Source organism: Nylanderia fulva, unplaced genomic scaffold (genome assembly GCF_048542155.1).
Source record: "Nylanderia fulva isolate GAGA-0341 unplaced genomic scaffold, ASM4854215v1 Scaffold10, whole genome shotgun sequence".
Lineage (NCBI taxonomy): Eukaryota > Metazoa > Arthropoda > Insecta > Hymenoptera > Formicidae > Nylanderia > Nylanderia fulva.
The window spans coordinates 5,460,070-5,482,165 of record NW_028189193.1 but is presented as its reverse complement, the minus strand read 5'-3'; the positions used below and the strand labels follow the sequence as shown (position 1 = coordinate 5,482,165).

The 22,096-nt window shown below is 31.6% G+C and overlaps 2 protein-coding genes across 2 annotated transcripts in view; both read right to left on the bottom strand.

Moving 5' to 3' along the window:
* LOC114931926 (insulin receptor) overlaps positions 1-2,564 on the bottom strand; it is a 114,282-nt gene extending 111,718 nt beyond the window's left edge. The window contains exon 1 of the mRNA XM_085483265.1: positions 2,524-2,564. The gene's annotated coding sequence lies outside the window, so the exon portion shown is untranslated. The remainder of the gene's footprint in view (positions 1-2,523) is intronic.
* Positions 2,565-9,735: 7,171 nt separating this feature from the next.
* On the bottom strand, positions 9,736-20,581 carry Ugt50B3 (UDP-glycosyltransferase family 50 member B3). The gene is made up of 7 exons (XM_029304147.2): positions 17,516-20,581; positions 16,436-16,702; positions 14,268-14,466; positions 13,924-14,103; positions 13,045-13,362; positions 11,680-11,908; positions 9,736-10,592 (listed from the first exon to the last, which is right to left on the bottom strand). The coding sequence occupies exons 1-7, from the start codon at positions 17,744-17,746 to the stop codon at positions 10,451-10,453; spliced, it is 1,566 nt and encodes a 521-aa protein (XP_029159980.2). The 5' UTR covers positions 17,747-20,581; the 3' UTR covers positions 9,736-10,450.
* Positions 20,582-22,096: the final 1,515 nt, after the last annotated feature.

Below are 22,096 nucleotides of genomic sequence, written 5' to 3'. Positions count from 1 at the left end.
AGAGAAAGAAAGTTGGATGTATATTCTATAAATTCTATTGCCTACTAATTGATAAATGTAATATAGATATATGTATTTCTTGTTGCAAAAATTGTTAATTTAATAATACACTGAGCAGGCCTGCAGAAATGTGTAAAAAGTTCTATATTAATAAAAAATAATGATAAAAATCATTTTACATATAGAGAAAATTGGATATATATTCTATAAATTCTATAGTCCATTAATTAATAAATATAATATAGATATATGCGTTTATTCGCAACATTCTTGTTGCGAAAATTGTTAATTCAATAATACACTGAACAGGCCTGCAGAAATGTGTAAAAAGTTCTATATTAATAAAAAATAATGATAAAAATCATTTTACATATAGAGAAAATTGGATATATATTTTATAAATTCTATAATCCATTAATTAATAAATATAATATAGATATATGCGTTTATTCGCAACATTCTTGTTGCGAAAATTGTTAATTCAATAATACACTGAGCAGGCCTGCAGAAATGTGTAAAAAGTTCTATATTAATAAAAAATAATGATAAAAATCATTTTACATATAGAGAAAATTGGATATATATTCTATAAATTTTATAGTCTATCAATTAATAAATATAATATAGATATATGCGTTTAGTCGCAACATTCTTGTTGCGAAAATTGTTAATTCAATAATACACAGAGCAGGTCTGCGGAAATGTGTAAAAAGTTTTATGTTGCGAAAATTGTTAATTCAATAATACACAGAGCAGGTCTGCAGAAATGTGTAAAAAGTTCTATATTAATAAAAAATAATGATAAAAATCATTTTACATATAGAGAAAATTGGATATGTATTCTATAAATTCTATAGTCCATTAATTAATAAATATGATATAGATATATGCGTTTATTCGCAACATTCTTGTTGCGAAAATTGTTAATTCAATAATACACTAAACAGGCCTGCAGAAATGTGTAAAAAGTTCTATATTAATAAAAAATAATGCTAAAAATCATTTTACATATAGAGAAAATTGGATATATATTCTATAAATTCTATAGTCCATTAATTAATAAATATAATATAGATATATGCGTTTATTCGCAACATTCTTATTACAAAAATTGTTAATTCAATAATACACTGAGCAGGCCTGCAGAAATGTGTAAAAAGTTCTATATTAATAAAAAATAATGATAAAAATCATTTTACATATAGAGAAAATTGGATATGTATTCTATAAATTCTATAATCCATTAATTAATAAATATAATATAGATATATGCGTTTATTCGCAACATTCTTATTACAAAAATTGTTAATTCAATAATACACTGAGCAGGCCTGCAGAAATGTGTAAAAAGTTCTATATTAATAAAAAATAATGCTAAAAATCATTTTACATATAGAGAAAATTGGATATATATTCTATAAATTCTATAGTCCATTAATTAATAAATATGATATAGATATATGCGTTTATTCGCAACATTCTTGTTGCGAAAATTGTTAATTCAATAATACACTGAGCAGGCCTGCAGAAATGTGTAAAAAGTTCTATATTAATAAAAAATAATGATAAAAATCATTTTACATATAGAGAAAATTGGATATATATTCTATAAATTTTATAGTCTATCAATTAATAAATATAATATAGATATATGCGTTTAGTCGCAACATTCTTGTTGCGAAAATTGTTAATTCAATAATACACAGAGCAGGTCTGCGGAAATGTGTAAAAAGTTTTATGTGTATTAATAAAATAATGATAAAAAATATATCTCCTTCTCTTCCTTTCGAAAGGAGAAATCTCTCCAAAGAAAAGTATCAAGTATATTTTAATATTTATGAATACCATTAATTAAATCTTGAAAATAATCTATTATATACTTTATGTTTCGAAACAAAATATTTATTAAATATTGTTTTACTTTGTTATAATTAAACTAAACTTTATATATTTAATAAACTTTATTAAAGTCAAGCTACCTAAAAGTTTGGAGAAAAGATAAAATTGGCGCATTATAAAATTAGATATAATTTATTATTAATGGGTGTTTTATTAAATTGATTGAAATGTGTTATAAAATACTATTACACATTTCTTATTTTTTGATTTGTTTATATACGTTGAAAAAAATTTCTACCTTATTAATACACATTCAAAAATTAAATATATATATATATATACGCAATAATCTATCATTCATTTCAAGATAATGAATTTGTGATATATATTTATATATAATATTCTGATTAATTTAAGACTTTAATTCTTTTAATGTGTAATAAATATAAAAATAAAAAATGTTAAACTTGGATATCAAATAATTTGTAAGAATAAAAATAAGAATCAAAAGAATTTTATTGATTTATTATTGCAAATTATATGATCATTATCAGAAAAAAGGGTTTTTCTTAATACTTTTATTAGTATATCTATGTGTGTTAAATTGTTTCTAATTATTTTATTCTGATTATAATTTTCACAAATACATTACCTTAAAATTTTTTTTAATAATTCAGCACTCACCAATTTGATGTGTAATAACGGAGTTGTAGACAATGTTAATCTGTAAAATACAAAAATATATTTTTTTTATATAAAACAATTATCAAAATATTTAAATCATTTATAAAATTTCAAATAATTTTTTGAAGTATTAAAATTAATTTGGAAATTTAAATATTGCTTTTAATATTTGAAAAAAAAATGATTAAATTGTGCACCCAGTTAAACCTTTTGTACTTTAAGATATATTAAAAAACTATATAGTTTACAAAGAAAATATTTTTGAAAGAAAGCTAGAAACGTTCATAAAAATATTTTACTATTTACTTTTACTATTAAATATTTTGATTAAAATATTTAATGGTAAAAGTAATTTTAATTAAAATATTTAATAGTAAAGAAATCTAGTTATGCATTACAGAAATAATTATATCTACATATCTCTTAAATATAATACAATGTAAAAATTGTATTTTACACACATATACAAATATTCATTATTATATAATATTATTAAAAATTATTATATTTATATATTATTAATGAAAATTTAAATCTTAATTCTAATATTTAAAAACAAGATTGTGTATAATTAACTTTTTTATTCACATTTAAGATATTAAAAAACTATATAGTTTGCAAAGAAAATATTTTTGAAAGAAAGAAACATTCATAAAAAATATTTTACTATTCACTTTTACTATTAAACATTTTGATTAAAATATTTAATAGTAAAGAAATCTAGATATGCATTACAGAAATAATTATATCCACATATCTGTTAAATATAATACAATGTAAAAATTGTATTTTACGTATACAAATAATCATTATTATATATTATTAATGAAAATTTAAATGTTACTTTTAATATTTCAAAAAAATGATTGTGTATAATTAAATTTTTTATTCGTACTTTAAGATATTAAAAAATTATATAATTTGCAAAAAAATATTTTGTAAAGAAAGCTAGAAATGTCTATAAAAAATATTTAAATTAAAATATTTACTTTCACTAAAAAATCTAGTTACGCATTAAAGAAATAATTATATCCGATACATATCTCTTAAATATAATACAATATATATAATATTTTCAACACACACACCAATATTTATTATTACAAAATTATTAAAAATTATTACATATTTATTATTAAATATGTTAAGTATATTTCAAAATATAAAATCTAGAATATTTTACATTCATTATTACACAACAATGCAAAATGTATGTCATAATCGCGAAGATAAATCGATAATCTCACAAATAAAAAATAAAAAAAATGAAATAAATAAATTATAAATTATATTTACCCTATCGTTGCTCCGCCATTGCCTCTTCGGGCCTCCTAATCTCTCTTACTCCTTTATAGCACTCGTTCACTTACACTCGCGTTACTATTTTTGCGTTCGCGACGGCGACGCCCGAATTTTAATTGTCACATTTTCGAAGCGTTTCGGTGAAACGCGAAAATCGCGAGAGCTAATTCGCGCGCGAACAAAACCGACGCTCTGTTTTCGCGTCGCCGCATTTTCCGAATTGGTCGCTAACTTCACTATATTCACATATATTTTCACTAACATATATTGCACTGAATATTTGCCGAAGAAATTTCGTCGTCGAACACCATAAACACTCGCGATCGTCGCGTATTTCGATAATACACGATTAATAAACGCACTTCGTCAGATATTTCCGACTCGATATTTCACGAGAAAATGTTAAAGAAGAACGAACGATATCGAGAAAGGCAAGGACGGCAAAATGGCGATGCTACTTCGTCGTAGTCGCCGGCGATTTTCGCGATAATTCGAGCTAATTCGTCGCGGAGCGACACTTCTGCACGATGACCCGGAAGTACTACCGGAAACGCGCGATATTCCGCTTAGAACATCCTCGAGAGCGCCGAAAAAGTTGGAAAACTTCGCGTCGAAAGGCGCCCGGTAACTCTCACGACTCGTCCTCGGATCTCGCCTTCGCGAACTTTGGTGGCGCGAGCCGTGACGTCACGTCACGTCATGTCACGTGACCCCTTTTGGAGGGAAACGAAGAAGAGCAAATGTTTCGAGAGAAATTCGCGGCCCACGAGATCAATCTCGTGATCGGACAATTAATGAGAAGCCGCTAATTAATACTCACACTCGCGCTATCGCGAACCGGACCGGCGAATTAATGTTGATGTCGATCACAAACAACTTCTTCTTCTTCCGATGTGGATCACGAACGACGAAAGTGCACCACTGATTGTGAGTGGAGCAGCACTGGTACCAGTTTCGCGACGTGCGGGCACGGTGGCGCCCTCTAGCGGTCGCCGCGGTAATTAACTTGACACTTGACGCGGCCCGAAACTAGACACTTCCAGCGCTCGGCCAATCAGGACGAAGGGCTCTCGGACTCTGATTGGTCGATCGAATTCTGCGTTTTGAGGTGAATCTAGGTGATTATTTTTTCGAACGCAGTTCACGATCTAGAATGCTGCTGCACTTCATCGTCGTCCACGAAAGTGCGAGTGTGTGCGAGTATTATTTAGTGCTCTCGCGCCGTTAATTATCGCATAAATCCGATCGCGTCGCGTGTCCTGACAACGTGATCGCGATTGATCGTGCTAAATTAATCTCGTCGATCGCGAATTCCTCCGAAATCGCGTAAGCGATTCGTAGCTTCATTCGTAGCTCCGACTCGAGTCGCCGAAAATTTGCGCGCGCGAATGTTTCGAGGATCGCGAGAATTGACGGGCAAATTTTCGACGCGAATTTTTCGAGTCTTCCGGCGTGTCGAGAGTATTTCTAGGCGGGCGATTTTACGCGTTTCCGGTTGTATTTCCGTGTCATCGTGCCCGAGTATCGTTTCGCGACGAATTAGCTCAGTATTAATTGTCGCAAAAATCGCCGGTCGATTACAACAAGGTGGCGCCACAATTTTGTTATTCCTATTGTTTCGGTATCATGACATGAAAACGGAGCATCGGATTTATTCGCGCGCGAATTAGTTCTCGCGAGAACCGAAACGCATCGAAAATGTGATATCTAAAATTCGGGCGTCGTGTCGCGAACGAAAAAAAAAAAAAAATAACGCGAGTGCAAGTGTTTCGAAGCTACGATGAGGAAGCATCGGGCAACAGAAGCAACGATAGGGTATATAATTTATAATTTATTTAACTTCTCATTTCTTATTTGTGAGGTTGTCCATTTATCTTCGCGATAATGATTCATATATTTTGCATTGTGGTATAATGAATGTAAAATATCCTATAGAGAGAGATTTTATAATATCTTAAAGTAAAAATAGAAAAGTTAATTATATGTGTATAATATGTATATAATCATTTTTTGAAATATTATAAATGATTTAAATATTTTGATAATTGTTTTTTATAAAAAAATAATTTGCAATAATTAATGCATCAGTAAAATTCTTTTAATTTTTATTTTTATTCTTACAAATTGTTAATAATAAATATTTGTATATGTGTAAAATACAATTTTTTTATTGTATTATATTTAAGAAATATGTAAATATAGATTTAAAATATAATAAATGATTAAAATATTTTGATAATTTTTATACATAAAGTATATATTTGTATTTTACAGATCCAACATTGTCTAGAACATTGTCTCTGTTGTTGCACGTCAAATTGCGGTGAGTCCTGGATTATTTAAAAAAATTTTAAGGTAATGTATTTGTGAAAATTCTCAGAATGATATAATCATAAACATTTTAATATATATTTTAATACATATATATATATATAAGATAAAAATATTAGGAAACAACTTTTTCTTCTGATAATAATCATATAATTTGCAATAATAGATACATCAGTAAAATTTTTTAATTCGCATTTTTATTCTTACAAATTATTTGAGATCCGAGTTTACCATTTTTTTTATTTTTATACTTGTTACACATTAAAGGAATTGAAGTCTCAAATTAATCAGAATATTATATAGAAATATATATCACAAATTCATTATCTTGAAATGAAAATGATCTAGATAAATTATATATATATATATATATATATATATATATGTGTGTGTGTTTTTAATTTTTGAATATGTATCATAATAGGGATTTTTTTTAACATGCATATGTTATAAACATAAATAAGAAATAGTTATTTTATAACACATTTAATTTAATTTAATAAAACGCCCGTTAATGATTATAAATTATTTCTATTTTTATAATGAGCTAATTTTATCTTTTCTCCAAGTTTATTGAGAGCTTGACTTTAATAAAGTTTTTTAAATATAAAGTTCAGTTTAATTGAAAGAAAATAAAATAATATTCAAAAAATTATTTTGTCGCGAAACAAAGAATATAATAGATTTTGAAGATTTAATTAATGATATTCATAAATATTAAAATACTTGATATTTTTTATTAGAGAGATTTCTTCTTTCGAAAAGAAGAGATAAGGAAAGTATATTTCTATCATTATTTTTTATTAATATATATATATAAGTCTTTTTATATATTGTTGGCTGCGTTTTTGCCGGCCTGCTCAGTGTATTATTTTGTATATTGAATTTGAAATTTTCGCAACGAGAATGTTGAGTGGTGGTTCAGCAAAGTTGCTGCCACCTCCGCTAATTGTAAGGTACTTGAATAATAAATATATGACAGTTCATTGCATGAAACGCGATGATTTTTAATTGTAGACTTGAGACACAATACCGAAAAAATATTTAATAAAAATATACGCTCAAGTATTGACCGGATATCGTGTCAAGATATAATTTCAATATAATGCGTTTACAATATTGTGTATTTTTGTCCGTAAAATACGAATCTATGTAAATTAAAATCGAGTCTTTCTATATTGAAAAAACTTGTGAACTTGACTAAATCGTGCAACTAAAATACTATTTTATTAATTTAACATATATTAGTACTTAAATTAAATACACGTTTTGTTAGATTTAATATGTTGTATTTAATTTAAAAATTTCTATATGTTTAGCTAATAAAATAATACGTAGTTGATCGATTTAGTCAAGTTAACAAATTTTTTTTTCAGTGTACGAGGTGGAGGCGGAATTCATTTTTTTCTGTTTGAGAGTGACAATTTTAATTTACAGATTCGTATTTTACGCACTAAAATACACAATATTGTAAAGTTTCGACAAAATCGGAAAAAAACGGAGCTCTTCTTCAGCATCATCAAAATATCATATTCCAGCCAGAAATGATTGGTCGAGTCGACGTCGATTCGTCAATCATTTTTGGCTGGGATAGGATCATATATCTATACATGATGTTAAAATATAAGTTTTTAATTTAAATTTAATAAAAAAAATTTTTATTTAAAATATAAGGTTTCTAAAAATAAACATTATTCATTAAATTAAGTAAAAAAATGCTTCATAATGTAGAGCGAAAAATCAAATCTGTTACAAAAGCAATTTTCTGCAAACGATTTGTTTTCTTCTATTTATCGCGCGTAACTAAAATAGAATGTTATATCTTACGTATTTTTATTTCGATTTTTACAAAAAGTATTTTACAAAATTTTTAGATCTCGTCGAATTATTTAACATTTTATATTTGCTTATGTGATCTTGTGCATTTTCCTTTGCAACACCTCGTATACACTATATACATATTATTAAAACGGTTTTTATTATGCATATATAAAATGAAGTGGGTGCTGAGAAAGAGTGCTAAGGATAAAAAAAGTGTTTTTAGCCCGACGTACTAAGAATGAAGATTCTGACAGTTTTTTTCTCATTATTTTCTAAATACTTATAAAAAAAATTAAAGAAAAAAATCTATATAATAGTGCGAGATGCAGAATAATCATATCGTTTATGAGAATCAAATATTTTTATTAGTTGAAAAAAAATTAAATTATTTAAAAATCTATTCTACGTGCCGAGATACTCCCGAAATTAAATAATTTCGATTATTTTCCGATTAATCCCAGGAAACAATTTTTTATCCAATATAAAATTATATAGAAATTTTTTATCTAATATAAAATTATATAAAAATATATATAAAATTATATTAGAAATAATATATAAAATTATACACCCAGATAGCCACAGTAATTATTATAACATCATTTTGATGTCAAAATGCATCATTTGCCATCAAAATGATGTCATAATAATTACTGTGGCTATCTGGGCATATAATCGCAAAATTATATATGAAATATATATGTCCATATATAATTAGATAAAAGTGCTTTTTATATATAATTATATAAATTTATATATGTATATAAATTATAAAGGTTCATATATAATCATGTCAAATTATATATGAAATAATTTGACATGATTATATATGAACCTTTATAATTTATATATGTATATAAATTTATATAATTATGTATAAAAATAGACATATTTCACATAATTTTACGATTATATGTATAATTATACAATTATTTATAATATATATAAAAAATGTGTTCCCGATATTATTTGTCCTTCGTCAAGGCTGCGAGGTTCTTGTATCTGTCTATTCGTTTATCGTATTAATGATGCTAGATAATGATTTCTGTTACGCCACCGTATCAAATCAACAAAACTGATCGACATACCTGACGAGATAACTCGCGATAGCGATGAATGTTCCTTAGATAAATATTTGCGAGTAATTGGCGCGTTACAAGCGATCGATAGTCGACATCTGGTTTCTATCCACTTCGATCGCCTCTTTCATCCGTCTGGTTTTCTCTCTCCTCTTACAACTCATTATACTGCTCCCTGTTATCAGATGCGCGCGCGAGTCATCTCGCTCTTTGATTTCTTCAAAGGAAACATCGCAACATTCTAAGCCAATTTCCGAATGTAGATATCCATCATAAAAATTCTCAATTATCGTCAAATTAGTACGTATTCTATTGTGCAGAACAAAATCGCGAATCTTGATGTTTGTTAACATTTTTTTCACTCTTTGAGATACTCATCCTCTTATCTATAAAAGTGTTCATTAATTTTTAACTTTGTTTGCGACATTTTTGCAACATGCATTGCTTGCTTTATGTTGGAACTTTTTTACGTGTTAAAATGTCATTTTGCGTATTAAGCTTTGTGTTAGGAACTATGGCTTTGTTACCTTTGATCCATGTTTGAAATGTGGAATAATTTTACCGAGAAAACAATTTAATTACCTTTTAAATATGCATATCTATACTTTGAAACTAAATATAAATACTGAGACTTCATACTGAGTTGTTATTCATTTGATAATCTATGACGTATTGCAAATTATGTATATTATCTAACAGTTTTTAATTTTTATTATTATTTTATTTACAATAGATTTAACACACACAAACTTAATATAAAATTTATCAATTTTCTCGTAACATATACACACACAAATCATAAATATAAAAATATCGATTATTTCTAAATTTGTAAGTAAACTATTATAACAATAAACGAAATTTATTATGTTACTTATTTAAAAATGTGGATAATGTAGAAAGCGCAGTTTCACGATTGCTGCTATAACAGCTGTCATTTAGTCGCTACACAGTTATAACATCTCCCGGTAAAATCCTGTTATATCAGCAATTAAAACATTTCGTAATGAGAAGAAATATATACAACATACGTCAATATACTAGATATAAAAGTATCTTACCTCTCGTATCTATAAATTTTTAAATGTACTTACGTAAACAGAGAGAGACAGATACGAGAGAGATGTATACAAATTAAACAAGTTTATTATATTAATTACAAATATAACTTATAATTAGGCTGTCTTAAAAATATATTAGAGATCTTTAAAAAAAGTTTGCGCGTGCCGAACGAATCTCTCTCTTCTATGGATCCCACTTTATCCCAATTAAACATATTCAATATAATTAATTAAATTATTTAATATTAATTAAAAGATTGTATAGTCTATGCGCGATATAATAAATAAAATAAATTTGACGGGAGATTTCCCACGAAATTATAGCTCTCATTGTCAGTCTACTTTCTTCTTGAAGACGTCCTGACTGATTACTGCTCGCCAGCACAATTTCTTGAGTCCGTAAATTATTAGGATTAAACTCGATATGTAAAATACTGCGACGTCTATACTGTAATAATGGATCGTGCTCATGTGTCTGAAAAACATTGCATTTGATATTTATATAATTTCTCTAGTTTTGTATATAGAGAATAGTTTTCGATCGTCGCGATTTTTAAAACACTTATAATAATCCGATCAAAAAATCATGAAAATCAGCTTCTATCGGCGACAAATTGCAACAATAAAAATATGCCAAACACCTTGTATTTGATAAAAAAAAACAAGATCTTAATTTTTTTAAATGAAACTATCATGTTTTTTAACGAACAAAAAATGTATGCCCAATTTTTATTATAATTTATTGCCAGCTGAAAACTAATAAATTTCTGTTGATGATTTATTTATCATATTATTATAAGTATTTTATTTTCTTAGCGATTATATTACAAAGACTAATCTAAATGCCAGAGATTTATTTGCTATATCGAATATATCTCAATACATTTTATATTTATTTAAATAATTTTGTCAATATATTAATAATTTTAATAACGATATGAAGATTAAAAGGAACTAGAAAAGATGCAATTATGTGTGTGAAATACTTTATGTTTTTATTTTAAAGAAAAATTAAAAAATTATAAATAAAGTTTACGATAAATAATAAGAAAGCAGTAAAAAGGAATAAAGTAAGGAAAAAATTGAAAAAGGAAGAAAGAAATAAAATATTTAATAGAGTTTAATAGAGTTAAGAAAAGAATTTTAAGTATATACGAATATCTGTACAAGATGTACAAGATATAAAAAATTAATTATAGTATAAGAAGAGAATAGAGAAGAGGAAATACATTTAGAGGAAACATAATAAAAATATTGATGTGTAAATATGAAGATACAGCGGATCTACAAGAAGATAATGGAATCGAATAGAAAGAAATATAACGAGTATATTTGTTGAGAGAGAAAGATAAGAGCAAGTTATTTTAAGATGAGACGTATAACATGTCAGAGGGTAGTAATGTGAGAGTAATGTGCAAAAATAAGAAGAGAACAGAATTGAGATATTACAAGAGAGATGAAAAAAAAATGATATGAAATAGGAAACCATTTCTTACAAAGACGCGAACGGTTAGAAGTAGAATGGAAGCGTATAATGATAATATTGCAAAAAAAAAATATACCTGATCGAGCTCTTCAAATGATCGGCTCCTCCATGCTTGGCGACGTGTTCTACCCACCACGTGGCCAATTCTCTGGAATCAATCGGAAGATCGCGTAGCAACGCGCTTCTCTTCTTAGCTACCTCTCGATAAGAATTGTTGTGGAGTGCGGCGACTTCGAGTATACCTTCGTGAAGTGTACTAATGGATATGCCAGCCAAATCCATTACCAAAGCGTACCCCAATTTATCTGTATTCAATAAATACACGAAAATATTACTGAACCAATTCCAAGAAAAAATCATTTATCGACTAGATATATTTTTTTTTTATATTTTTTACGAATTATATATGTAGAAACAGAAAATTCTAACGACATCAGGGTGCCTACAGCGGTCAGGGAAATCTGGAAACCGGGCATTGTCAGAGAATTTTAGAAATCCGGAATTGTCAGGAAGTTTTACTATTTATCTGGATTTTTTCACATTATTCTACATTTGTCTCAATCATTTGAAATTTTTTATTAAATAAATATTAACTTTTTCTTGACTCCCAATACGCAAATTTTCTGTGTTATTAAAAATCGATTATATATTTAATAGAGATAAAACTAAAAAATGTGATATAATATAAATAAAAAAGGTGATTATTTAAATAGTTTATAGTGACATGTTTGTTTCGATTATCGTGCGTAATGAATTGATTTAAATTTTTGTTTTTTTAACTTCCGAACCTTTTCATTGTTGACAAAAATATCTCAAGGATTTTATGATTTAACATTTAATTGATTTATCATATAGATACATGCAAATTATATATTTGGGAAAAATAATACTAAAAAGTCAGGGAAACAATTAATTTCTACGCGGAGAGAATTTTCTCTTAGAAGTTGGAAGAATTTTACAAGAATTTCTTTTATTAATATTTTCCATAATAAAAAATATTAATAGGTGCATAGTAAATTTTATTATGTACATAGCAAAATTAATCGAGTATATTTTATATCTTATTGTGGTAGATATTAATATTTTTATTGTGGTAAATATTAATCAGTTAAAACTCTTATAAAATTCTTCCAATACCATATTGTCCCACGATTATCATGATTTTTCAGGGTAAATTCTAAGAGAAAATTTTCTCTGTGTAGAAATTTTTCCATTAAGTCTGCTGGACATAAATTTTCATTCAAATTAATTTGCAGTTTCTCCTTCCGACTTGAATTATTTTTTCTACTTTCATCAATGATAAATCACTTCCGTAGCTCTTCCTACATATCATTATCTATTAGTGTTTTGAAAAAAAAAAAAAAAAGCGAAACTCTTCTCGACCAGCCTTTATTCTTTCACCGGGGGAAGATAAATTTGGTCGCGAAGAGAAATGATTTACCAGCCTGCGCCGCGTTTCCATCGTGATCGCAGAAGACAGGCAGAACCAGGGTCGGTGCGCCGTGATAAGCTGCTTCATGAAGGGATAAGAGACCGCCGTGGGAAACGAAGGCCCGCAGTTTGGGATGTCCGAGGAGCTCCTGCTGCGGCCACCAGGCAGCCGTTCTCACGTTTGCCGGTAGATCTTTGATCTTGGCACCCTCCCACTTCCAGATGACGTTGTACGGTAGCGCGGAGAAAACCGCGACGAAGATTTGCCGTAGAGCTTCCGGCATTCCGGAAGCCTGCACCGACGATCCCATGGAGACGAACACGAAACCTGCGGACAAGTTTGCTCAGCATCTCGGTGTACCTATGTACGTTCGTCATCTTTAGTCCCGAGATTCTTATCAAGAGCCGCAGTCACGTGAGTCACCGCGTGGAAAGATAGAGCGTCAACATGACACGAAAATATGGAATACGGTATCCCTTATGTAATATGCAAGAGATGTCGTCACACTGACACGGGACGTTTAAACGAGTTTTACGCCTGAAGGGATTTCAAATCAATTACAAACAGCGAATATGTAGCAGTTTTATTAATCATTTCGTCGAAATAATGTGTGTTGATATTTTTATTTTCTCTCTCTCTATAGGCGCACGAAATTGGTTCACAAAAATTTTAATTAAAAATAAAATAAATAAAATAAAATAAAATAAAATAAATATTTTAATTAAAAAACATATATTTTATTATATGAATACAAACATGCTTGAAAATGGCATTTTTACGTTTACGATAATTTGTATAAAAACTTTAGGCAGCTCTTAATCCGAATCTTACGTAGAAAAGAAAATCGGAAGTGAAAGGGAAGAAAGAAGAATATGCCTGCGATATTACCACGTCGCAGAAAGGACTCCAAATCGGGATTTAATTGCATCGCCGGTCTACAATGAAGGCAAGCGACGTTCACGACGTTTGACAAGTAGGGCACGGAATCGGCCACGACGTAGTGGCTGTTTTGCAAAGTCAGAGGGACCTCCGCCGTTAAACTGTACAGATCGTCGGGTATATGATCACCTGTCGAAAGCAAAAAAATCACCACTCATTGTTAGTGATCGAGTATCCAATTACAAATAAGAGATGTGCACGAGATTATGTATATTATAGCGTAGCTCGCGAACTTTCACCAATAAAACGTCAACGAACGGCAGAAGAATGCGCCTGACAGTTCGAGCGCTCACCGAGATACTTGTGAAGAGTCGGCCGAAGATAAATGGAAACTGTGATCCAGTGCATAATTTTCAGAGTGAATTGTGCCGCCACGTTTTGGACCCTTTGGAAAAAGTTCATGTCTTGCGTAATCGCTTTGCCGAAATACGGCGTCACCGACCAGGGTGACGGATTGCCTTGTCGCATAATGGAACCGCTGTAAAGTGCCACCTGCACAACATAACATATCGTTATTTCGTTATTAATGATGCATCGAATGCGACTGATTTTGTACGATTTAATTTTGAGGGGAAAAAATTGGAGAAAAATAATGTTCTTCTTTTAAAAAGGAAAAAAAAATTACACGTCGTCGACGTCATTAAACGAATGACGAAAGCAGGTCGAAATTAATATACAAACAGAATAGTTGAAGAACTCGTGAATTTCTAAAACCATTTTAGCACCTTCGAGAGAGATGTATATAAATTATTTATGCAAGGAAGCGATTATTTCGCGTATCGTCATATTAGTTATACATAGTCGAGCGAACACGAGATTCAGCGTTTGCTTTTCATTTATGTACGTAAATGCCAGGATACGACAAACAAGCTGGTTTTTTTGTGCATTCCATACTCGTGAGATAATCACGATGAATATATAATTTTTCTTTGACATCGTTACATATTTTCGGTAAGTGGAATCGAGCAGTGAAAAGAAGAAACTTTACATCACTATTATGTCGAAATTTACATCTCATTCTCGAATTAAAATTTGTCTCGTACTTGCGATCTAATTTTATAACTTATTTTATTGTTATTTCGTTATTTCAGATCATCATTTTTTTTAAATATCTATAAGCTAATAATTTCATTATCAATTTGCGAAGCTCAAAGTGGATTTTTCATATCAACCTCAGTTTAAGTTTTTATCCCTATATTTAATTCTTTATTATTTATTTTTATGCCAGAGAGAGAGAGAGAATTCTAAAAAAATTTCAATATATTTAATTTAGATGTAAATTGATTATTTTATAGAACAACTGTTATAAAAATCAAAATTAGAAGTTATATAAAAATAAGTAATGAAGGATTAAATATAGGGATAAAAACTTAAACTGAGGTTGATATGAAAAATCCACTTTGAGCTTCGCATTTCAATTTAATAGACTTTTTCCAGGAAGTATGAAATTATTAGCTTATAGATATTTAACCATCAATAAATGCAAAGTAAGTAAAAAATTAGTGTTTTATATATAAATTATAAATGTTGTTGTATCTCTCATTATATTTAAAATATCTTGATAATTTTAATATAAAGAGATGGGATTACATATAATCCTGCATCGCTCTTTTCCTTTTTACCGCTACAATTTATACAATATACGAATTAATAATCCATCTTAATCGTTCCATGATTGACATTTAATTTTCACAAGGCTTAGTTTGCGAAAGACCCCTTATTTTTGATCGCTTATAATTCGAAAATGATTGATGCCTCGACATTTTTGTTGAGGAAAAATCGTCTCCAAATTATCTGCCATTAACAGGTTTACTACTAGTTTTGTGTCATCCTGTATATGTACGTATACAATTGAAAATTTTCTGTTAAATTTAACAGATATCACATGTTCCAAACGGTTCATAGAAATTTGTGTGTTAATTTAACACAATATGGATATGTTAAATGGAGACATAAATATTTTAACACAAAATAAATGCAAAACTTCAAAGAATTTAAAATAAATTTTGTGTAAAATTAACATACTTTTAATGTAAAAAAATGTTGCATCCCTTTACTTTATATTATAAAATAAAAAATCAACATTTTTTCATTTTTAAATTTTAGCAGATGAATCTTGTCACTAAGAAAACAGAACATATTTATTGCGTAAAATTAAAAACAGATGCACATTGTGTTATTTTCACATTTTTTTCAATTGTTTTAACAATTTAACATTTAAGTTCAATTATACCAGAACAGTAATATGTTAAATGAACACATGAACGTGTTAAATTTGCATGAGGACCGTTTTTAACAAGAAAACAGATTTTTCTCTCGTGTAAAATTACACAAGTAATTGAAGTAGAAGCCGACTGTTGACACAGCGAGATAGGGAATTCCGACAGAATTACTCAAAGGGGATGAAAGAGCGGAAGAGACTTCCGTCACGAATTTTGCGGTTCGGCGAACAGCTTATTACCGTGTTGAGCATTATCGTCGGCACATTCTCGCCGTGAAGGATCCCCAACAGGCACTCGGGAAAGGCGCCGTCGACGACCGCAACGTCCCATCGCGCTCGCGGATTCCCGTCCGGCTTTCTCAGACCGGCTGTCGAAGCCGCGTCTCGCAGCAACGCCTCGCAGGACTCCCAGCCGTACCTCATGGCGTCCCACGGCGAGATCGGCAGCTCGTTCCGGAATCTGGCGCCCATCAGGTCCCACTCGGACGTGAAGTTCTCGACGTATGCCTGCGTCGTGAGAGTTACGCGCGAGGGTGATAAATAAATTTCTCTTCCCGCGGCACTTTAATCCCGAAACTTCGAATTTCGATCCGTCGAACTTTCGCCGCTCGGGGATCAAACTTCGAAGGTCGCGTCTTCCCGAAGATAGTTTCGCGAGAAAAAAGACTCGTCTCTCTAAGACTCACAGTAGAACTGCGAGTAAACTGCTTTAAGAGATTAAATCTTGGTACACGGAGAGAATTTTCTCTTAGAATTTTCTCCCTGAAAATCATGGTAATCGTCAGACAATATGGAACAATTGGAATTTAACACAAGAAAAAATTAATGGAACGTGTTTTATATCTTATTGCGGTAGATATTATTATTATACAAAGAAAGAGGGATGGCTTTAAAAAACAAAAATTATTTTTTTACGTTTCTTAAATTATATTGCTGTTCAAAAGACTTTTTTGCCATCGCATCTCCCGACTCTTTTACAGTCACAATACACGATAAATCTTAATATTATTCGAAATGTCCCATTACACTCAAAAGTTGCCCCGCCTATATGCATCCTACAAAAAAAAAAATTAAAAAATCCTTAAACGAGAGAGCGGAGATATAAGAAAGAAGATAATCAACGAGAGCGATGTATAAGGTATAAGCGAACTGGTAAATTGCACCGCGTGTAATAAAATTAGCCGGGTCAAGAGGCAAATTGGACGGCGAGAGAGCGATAGCCCACGGTGGTTTCGAAGGAAGGGGGTCGCGGTTTTACCCCTTGAACGGGGAGAGGACAAGGGTATCGAGAGTTTGTGCGGGAGTAGAATCGTAAATCACCTCGAGGATCGACGGCACCAGCTCGTGAAGGCCATTATTCGCCGCGGGACCGGAGAAAGCGCTCAGCAGCGTGACGTTGTGGCCCCGCGAGCTCAGACTCGTACCAAGGGCGACGAAGGGCACCGTGTGTGACTTGGTACCACCCATGGTGGCCAGCAGGACGTTGTATCCTAGCAGGGGCCCGATCAGCATCGAGATGGTGCCTAGAAGGAGAGCGACGCGACCCGTCATCTTTGCGGATTGTCTCGCTTATCGGCGCTCTCTCGCTCTTTCCTTGTCACTTTTCTCAGATTCCCGCGCGAGGATAATCGCGACACCTTCTCAGCGGAGAAGGACGATCTCGCAGAGGTCCGTAATCGCGGACACATCCATATCCTTTCGCTGGATCGTCGATGAAGTCGAGCGGCCGGTGAGGGATGATCTGTCAGTTCGCGATCAGCTGATCGATGACAGGTGACAGATGAGGAGCGGACGGTCCTCCTACGCGGTCCGGCTCGCGGTATCGATTAATCGCGATCCTTTCGTGGTCGTCGCGTCGCGATGTCTCGCCCGATCGCCGATCGTCTCTGCGACTGATGTTGCGCGCATCCTTCGCCTTCTTATTCTTGCGCGCGTTTCGGGAATTCACTCTTGTCTCTTTCTCCCTCGAAACGCGCCGGTGTATAATAGTTTGCGGTCTCTCTCTCTCTCACTCTTTCTCTCTCGCGTTGTAAACAAGTGGCCTCATCAAGCTAGGAAGCGCATTGTCATTCTAATGCACCGTGGAAAAAAAAGAATCTTTCGGCCTGAAATTTGAATGTCTATGGCGGAATCGCAACGCCACGCGCGCTTTACTGGTTCCTTTCAATTCTTATTCGCTTCCGGCATGCGCGAATGGCTTCAAAGATGCCATCTCGCTTTATACGCCAAGTTTACTGCCGGGATCTTTTGCGAGGATCTCTGCACTGCAAGGTTCTATTCGATAAATGGATTCTTTTGACTCTCCCGAATGAAAGATTGATCGTAAATATAAAGTTTCCTAATATCTCTCTTTCTCTCTCTCTCCTCTTGGTTGAGAGAGGGAAGAGAATTTGTCGATTGTGTAACTCGGAAACTATCTCGTCAGCCTTTCCATCGATCTCGCTTTCTTCCCCGATGCATAAATTTCTATGTAAACGAGTTTTGATTATGTAGATTGGTAAATTAATTATGTAACAGAGATTCGCGTTGTTTTTAGTATCTTTATACAAATGCTGACAGATGACCAACGAGCTTTCTGGAGAATTTATTAAACTCTTACTTACACCTTTTTGATATTCATTTCAATGTCGAAATTCTAATTTATACAGCACAAAGCAAAATCGAAAGTTATTCAATTATTAAATCCACTTGAATCAATTTGTTTTCTATAAACATGTATCGTGTTTTTTCTAGTCTCTCTATTTCGACTTAAAAGCTGGAAAAACCGCACACGAAGGTATCCAGTTTAAGACTTGCTTTTCACTGCACTTTGTATCTTTACCGCACACTTTGATCTGTATGTGTACATACATATATATGTTTTACAATCAGACAACATCAATATTTCTCTTCTCTCTTTTTCCAATTCTCACGGCGCGTTTAAAATATCGTCAATTTACAAAAAAAAAAAGCAACGGTGACAAATCTCTCCATTTATCATCGGCTATCCGTGTTTTTGCGCCGCGACTTTTTATTTCCCCAGTACGCGACACTACAAAGTCACGCTCTTACAAGAGATATCCGATTCTAAACTTCTTCGATCTAATACTTCTTCCGGAAAATCTTTTTGCGCCGGATAGCTCTCGAGGAGAAGCTTCGGTGAAGCTTCGCGTATCTCCTCGTCCAGAGAGTGCTCTCGAACTTCTTCTTCCGGTCTAGTATACACTATATTCGAGGAGGAGTGGGCTCTCTCGAGATATGCGCGAAACCGACCGATTCGCGCGTGTTGAAACTCGAAAGAATGAACATCCGCATCGAGATATATCGGCTCCGCCGATTTTCGCTCAATTTGCTCCGTTCCTTTCTCCGGGGACCGAAGGCGCAGAGAACTCTTTAATCCTTCCTTTCCTCTGACCTTCTTTACCCCTTTCACGGCGATTCCACGGCGACGCCAGTCCTGATCTTCAAACTGTACGCAGACTTTCACTAATAACGCACGCCTCGTATGTATAAGCGCGATCGCCCGTCGTGATAATTCGATCTTGAAAATATTCGAGCTAGCTTCCCGCCTTCTGCGACCTCTCGTCTATCATCTTCGCTTCATTCAAAACTTTCGCGATTGAGATATTTCTTGGCACGCGTGAAATTACACTATGCAAATAAGCGAATCCGTCTCTCTCTTTCTCTCGGAATACCTTTTAAATTGAGGTCCAGTTAATTTCTCCTCCTCGATCTGTAATTGGTAAACGGAGCCAGAGAGTCCACACTTTTGTATATTCAAATATTAATATTCCCGCAAATTATACCCTTGATTCTATCCGCGAATAATTGATCAAACCCGCTCTCGTAAAATTTGCAATTCAACGAGAACCACACCCACCCACACACGTTGCACACAAAAAAGGATCTCTCTCTCTCTCTCTCCGAGCTGTCTGAAATCATCGAATTCGATTTAATATACTTCGCTGCACAAAAACCGTCGGCGCAAGCAAGGGAAGAGTGTAGAACTCCAATTTCGGAGCAGAAGAAATTTATCACCACGGGGTTGATTTCTGTCGTACTCGTGTATCTATTCCCGCTCAATTTTTTCCAGTCACGATCCTTTCCATCCCGCACGCTCGCGCATCGTCTCGCTTCGCGGACGGAAGCGCGGACCTTGAAATATCGGCAGGTCTCTTGATGCATATACTAGCTCGCTCGCAAAGCGAAGTTCGCGGTATCGCCGAGCGTGAAAGTTTGACTGTGCCAACGGTAGCTTTAATGATCAGCTGTGAGCTCTAGAGAGAGAGTTTTGCCCTCCCACCAGGACGGTTCTTCATCGTCGACCACGCGAAGATGTGTTGTTTGCCCGTACATATCTACGCCTGTTCGCGCGCGGAGAAACGGACGACTCGTTTTCGATTCGATCGGCCGATCTCGAGGACCTGGGACACTTTTTAATCGCGCGATTTAACGACGAAGCGGTGGATCGAAATTTTGTTCAAGAAAAGTTTCTTGATGAAACAATCTCTTTTATTCCCTCCCGTTGCTCTTTTGGATAATCATTTATTGTATTCATCATTTATTCATAATTTGTTAATAATTATTAATAAATTATTAATATAATAAATTTATTGATAATACATATTGGAGAGTTTGTGTTTTCTTTTGAAAAAAGGTCCTTGTTGAAATTTTTGCGTTAAATATTTCACACCTTCACATATGCTAATTTAACATATTGCTGTTGTGTTAATTGAACTTAAATGTTAAATTGTTAAGACAACTGAAAAAAAGGTGTAAAAATAACATTTTAATTTTACATAATAAATATGTTCTGTTTTGTTAGTGACAAGATTTATTTGTTAAAATTTACAAATAAAAAAAAATGTTGATTTTTTATTTTATAATATGAAGTGAGGGGATGGTACATTTTTACATTAAAACTATGTTAATTTTACACAAAATTTATTTTAAATTATTTCAAGTTTTGCATTTATTTTGTGTTAAAAATATTAACACAATATTCGTGTCTCCGTTTAATATATCAATAGTATGTTAAATTAACATAATAATTTCTGTGGGCTATTTGGGATATCTATATTAAATTTAACACAAATTTTTCAACTGTATTTCAATATTAAGTGGATAACAAATTATTTATAAAATTATATTTCAAAATTTAGTTGATGATAGAAAAAATATAATAAAAATACTATAAATTAATAATGATTTACACACATATACATATATAAATATTTAAATTAAATACAGCAGATTAAATCGAACATAATGTGTATTTGACTTAAAAATACTTCTACACAGTAAAAAAATTTATGTTAAATTTAACACATTTCACATGTCTCAATTTATCTACTCTAATTTTAATGTCATTTTAACAGAGGACAAATATGTAAATAAATAACACACGTAATATGTGAAAAAATAACACAAAAATATAAAAAAAAAATATAATATAAGCAAAAATTCGTACATTTTCATTTAATTGTGTTGTTTTGACACTTAAAAATAGTGAATATTAACTCAACAGACAAATGTCAAAATAACATAACGACAATATGTTATATTAACATAAGAGTATGTTAAAAATTTAACACAAAAATTTCTACACAAGATAATTTCAACAGAAATACGAAATGTTTTTTACCGTGTAGAAATATAGTTAATTAATAAAATATTAATTAGTTTTACGATTTAGAAGTGAACAACTTTGTTTCTCAGTGCACGCGATAATTCAGCGATGAAACTCTCGTTTCAAGGATGTTATTCTGTTGGTTTAACATAACGATGTTATCTATTTATCAAAATTTGCTGAACGAAACAAGTGAAATTCTTCTTCGTTCTCGATCTAGAGAGAGGATAAGGCTTCCTTTCACTTTATTTCAGAGATTACAATTGACTTATCGGCGATTACCGGCGATACTA

What these genes read in the sequence shown, in the direction of transcription:
- Ugt50B3 (XM_029304147.2), bottom strand. Translation starts at nt 17,746, where the DNA reads ATGACGGGTCGCGTCGCTCTCCTTCTAGGCACCATCTCGATGCTGATC. An exon ending in GACTCTTCACAAGTATCTCG is followed by an intron (nt 14,104 to 14,267) that starts GTGAGCGCTCGA and finishes TGCTTTCGACAG; the next exon opens with GTGATCATATACCCGACGAT. An exon ending in CATTTGAAGAGCTCGATCAG is followed by an intron (nt 10,593 to 11,679) that starts GTATATTTTTTT and finishes AATGTTTTTCAG; the next exon opens with ACACATGAGCACGATCCATT.